Below are 4,269 nucleotides of genomic sequence, written 5' to 3' on the forward strand. Positions count from 1 at the left end.
TCTGCAAGAACAGAGAGAAACAGGGCTGGGAAGGGCGGCCCTGGCAAGAAAGAGGGGTTTTGTCAGTGGTGTCTCTGCAGCCCTCAAGGGCCTTTGACAAAGGTGAAGGTGATCTCCATGAATGACAAGGTGCTGCTGACAGGTCCCCATGAGATTTTTTGGCCTGTTCCTTGACTGTATTATGAAGAGGGCGAGTAAATGTTGGGCAAGAGAAAAAACAGCAGTTTGAGAGTGCAACACATGAGTGGAGACCCTGCTGTGATGTGTCTTGTGTTCTAAACTGCCTCACATCTACTGCATGGAGAAGGGAGAGACCTTGCCCCACTGCAGTGGCAATCAGTCACTTGTGTTATGAAAATTTGCAAGTGGCCCGTGCTGACCGAGCAGAGAGGCTAGGACACAAAGCACAGAGGTGCACGCGTAAATATTTAGTCATGTGCATGAGGTGTCCGAGCTCAATTGGGGTACCTCAAATGCGGTTAAACACAGGGTTCTTATGCCATTCAGGCATTCAGGTACCTTATTATTTGACGAATGACTAACTAACACACACACGGAGTCCCAATAACTAATCACAGTAAAACTGCACAAAGTAGCTATATCTCTGCAGCTCCATCAGCCATCAGCCTTCTCGCGGCTTGTCTATTGATCCAGACGTCCCCGGAGTTGGTCTATCGCTAATTACTTGTCTGTGATGCTGGACACTGGGAGAGTTTCAAAGGTGTGTAAGAGGGACGAGGATACTGGCATTATCTCGGTTCTCCAGGGGTATCTTTTATCCTTCATGGACAGCTGAATGATTCTGAGAAGTCCTTATTTTGAGGGCAGGGCTGTTCTTCTGGTCCTTGTGATGAGCTCACCTCCTTTAACTCACTTACCCAAGCATGATAAATCAGTACACAATGGGAGCTAGCTAGATATATATCTTAAGAAAGTCAATTCATTTTCATACGATAAAGACTGATGGGCATAAGAGTTAGGGAGGTAGATTTTGATAACCTTGGATCGGAGGATGTCTGTGGCCAGGTGGGTCCTGCAGAGAGCTTTTTGATGCTCAAGGATCACCTCTTCGTCATCCAGAATGGTCCATGCCAACATGCAGGAAGTCATGCCAAGGTGGCAGGAGGCTGGCATGCATGAGAAAAGAGCTCTGAGTAACATCAAGCCTGAAGAGGAAGCACAGAGAAGGTGGAAGCTGGCTGCCTTCCAGCCTCCAGGGTTCCGTGGTTCTGTGCTGGAGTTGAACTTTCGGTTTTCCTTTTTCCTCTTTCCCCTTCCCAAGTTCTTTTCTTTAACCATTGTCGTAGATTCCTCTACAAGCAGCCCAGCTTCTCTTTCCCCACAGGCCCTACATTTGCTTGCTTTGTGCCCTCTCTACGGGGCACAAAGATGTTTCTAACATAGCTGTCGTGACAATTCCTCTGCTGGACAGTACAAAATTAGGAATGTCTTTAATTCCCTGTAGTGCCCTGCAACTCCTCGTGCTGTTATCTTGTGCTGATGCATCACCACAACCATGGTGAGCTGCCTGCACGCAAACATGAAGAACGAACAAAATGGATCTTCAGTCCAGGGGGACCTCGGGAAATTCTGGGAGTCAGCCAGAAGAAACTGCTTAAGTTTTACAAAGAGAAGTGGCCAGTCCTGCATCAGGGGGAAGAAAAACACCGTATTACAGTGCCAGGTGGGACGTGACAGGATGAGCAGTGACCCTGAGGAGACGGGCCCACGCATTATGAGGGACACCACATGAGGCAGTGGCGCAGGCTGACCATGAACAAGGCCAGCTGCACACAGGGATGGATTAGGAGGAGAGGGCTACCCAGACAGCTTGACTTTTCATGCCCTTTCAGTGAGCCGTGGTGTGGCCACACCTGGACGTGTCTGTCCCTCTGTGGGAATTCCTGCTGTAGACGGGTGGGGAGGAACGGGAGAGTGCCCAGAGGAGGTCTGCACATGGCCTCTGCTTGAGGCCCCACACCCCATCCTTCTGACCTCTGCCATCCCAGCACAACCCCAGGAACGTGCTGTCCCTGGAGAAACACCAGCCTCTCCAGACAGCTCCAGATTCCCCTCCCACAGGATGGGTGGCCTTTATGTCATCTGTGTGAAGGGCTGGGGTACGTCCCTCAGTTAAACCCACGATCTTACCTGTCACCAGACACCGACTGGTGACTCCTAAATCCAGTCCAATATCTCTAAAATGTTACAAACGGACAGTCAGCTTTTTATTCCTGGACACATGGAGGAGGAAGAAGAACTTCAGGGGTGAATTTCCTCAGGCATGTTTGGAGAAAGACCCCAGCATTAAAGCACTGCACCAGGGAGATCTTGCTTTGTTAACAGAGACTCTGTGAAAGAGGCCAGCTCTGAGCCACTGTGAAATACATTTTTAGAAGGGAACCAGGTGAAACTAAGACGTAAATGTCTCAGGTGTAGTGACACAAGTGAAACCTTTGTGTAGGAGCATAGAAACCATAAATGACAATATCAACAGCAATGATGAGAAATGTAATCATTAAAAACACAAAGCCAATAAAAAAACACACAAAAAAGCAGATGGAATCAAATAGTGCGGGAGTCATTTGTGGAGAGAGGTGGAACATTTCTCCCTCTTGAAAAAAATCCATGAAATCAGATACCGAATGGCCTCCTTGAGCTCCTGGTTCCTCATGCTGTAGATGAGGGGGTTCAGTGCTGGAGGCACCACTGAGTACAGCACAGCCACCACCAGGTCGAGAACTGGGGAGGAGATGGAGGGGGGCTTCAGGTAGGCAAACATGGCAGTGCTGAGAAACAGGGAGACCACGGCCAGGTGAGGGAGGCACGTGGAGAAGGCTTTGTGCCGTCCCTGCTCAGAGGGGATCCTCAGCACGGCCCTGAAGATCTGCACATAGGACAGCACGATGAAAACAAAGCACCCGAAGGTTAAACAGGCACTGACCACAAGAAACCCAACTTCCCTGAGGGAGTCTGAGTGTGAGCAGGAGAGCTTGAGGATCTGTGGGATTTCACAGAAGAACTGGTCCAGGGCATTGCCCTGGCAGAGGGGTAGGGAAAATGTATTGTCCGTGTGCAGGAGAGCATAGAGAAACCCACTGCCCCAGGCAGCTGCTGCCATGTGGACACAAGCTCTGCTGCCCAGGAGGGTCCTGTAGTGCAGGGGTTTGCAGATGGCAACGTAGCGGTCATAGGCCATAATGGTGAGAAGACAATACTCTGCTGCAAGAAAGAAGATGAAGAAAAAGAGCTGTGCAGCACATCCTGCATAGGAGATGTCCCTGGTGTCCCAGAGGGAATTGGCCATGGCTTTGGGGACAGTGGTGGAGATGGAGCCCAGGTCAAGAACAGAAAGGTTGAGGAGGAAGAAGTACATGGGGGTGTGGAGGTGGTGGTCACAGGTGATGGTGGTGATGATGAGGCCGTTGGCCAGGAGGGCAGCCAGGTAGATGCCCAGGAAGGTCCAGAAGTGCAAGAGCTGCAGCTCCCGCGTGTCTGCGAATGCCAGGAGGAGGAACTGGGTGATGGAGCTGCCATTCGACATTTTCTTCCCCTGGGCTTGGAGACCTGTGAATGGAAAGAAAAGCTGTGAGAAGTTAGGGAAGATTTCTCTCAAACTAAAGTATTCAATTGGCCTTAGAAACCCACCAAACTGGCTCTCGCCTTTCAGGAAGACCTTTTGCAGGTCCTTTTTGTACACTCTGGTTGGTGCTGGCTGATAGTCCACCAGAGAGCTGAGATCTCTGCAGGATTCAGTCCTGCCCTACAGCCATGGGTAAAAAGGAACACGGGGTGATCTCAGATTAAATCCACTCCTGGCATCAAAGGGCTTTTCAGCATTGTCACCCGACTGCAGGGCAGAGCTCAGGGCACCTTGTTGTTGGTGGTGTTCTGTTGTAGTTTCCCCACCACACCTGAGGAGTGTTTTTAAGGCAGAAATCCCTGGCATTTCTGCTGTGCTGCAAGTGAAACCTTGTGGGTCCTACGAGCCAAGGGGACTGTCCCTCAGTGCAGAGCGAGGACAGCGAGTTTGTCCATCGGAATTGCTCTCAGCTGCCCTGTGCTGCTGCCTCTTTGAGCTGGAGGATGATCCCAAGCAGACATTCCCCTGAGAAGAACCTGGACACTGCTGAGAGCGGAGGAGTCCCATTTAGAAGCGCAGCTCTCCCAGCCCCTCACCTGAGCTCATTGGACCCCAGGAGGATCTCAGCTCTCCCCTCCCAGCCAGGGACACAGGGGGCTCACTGCAGCTGCCTACATTCAGCCCTC

The 4,269-nt window shown here is 51.0% G+C and overlaps 1 protein-coding gene across 1 annotated transcript; it reads right to left on the bottom strand.

The window, feature by feature from the left end:
• Positions 1–2,581: 2,581 nt before the first annotated feature.
• LOC141737342 (olfactory receptor 14C36-like) lies at positions 2,582–3,544 on the bottom strand. The gene has a single exon (XM_074572026.1). It carries the CDS (start codon positions 3,542–3,544, stop codon positions 2,582–2,584), a length of 963 nt encoding a protein of 320 aa, XP_074428127.1.
• Between the last annotated feature and the right edge of the window lie 725 nt (positions 3,545–4,269).

This window comes from Larus michahellis, unplaced genomic scaffold, assembly GCF_964199755.1.
Source record: "Larus michahellis unplaced genomic scaffold, bLarMic1.1 SCAFFOLD_34, whole genome shotgun sequence".
In the NCBI taxonomy this organism is placed as follows: Eukaryota; Metazoa; Chordata; class Aves; order Charadriiformes; family Laridae; genus Larus; species Larus michahellis.

What these genes read in the sequence shown, in the direction of transcription:
- LOC141737342 (XM_074572026.1), bottom strand. Translation starts at nt 3,544, where the DNA reads ATGTCGAATGGCAGCTCCATCACCCAGTTCCTCCTCCTGGCATTCGCA.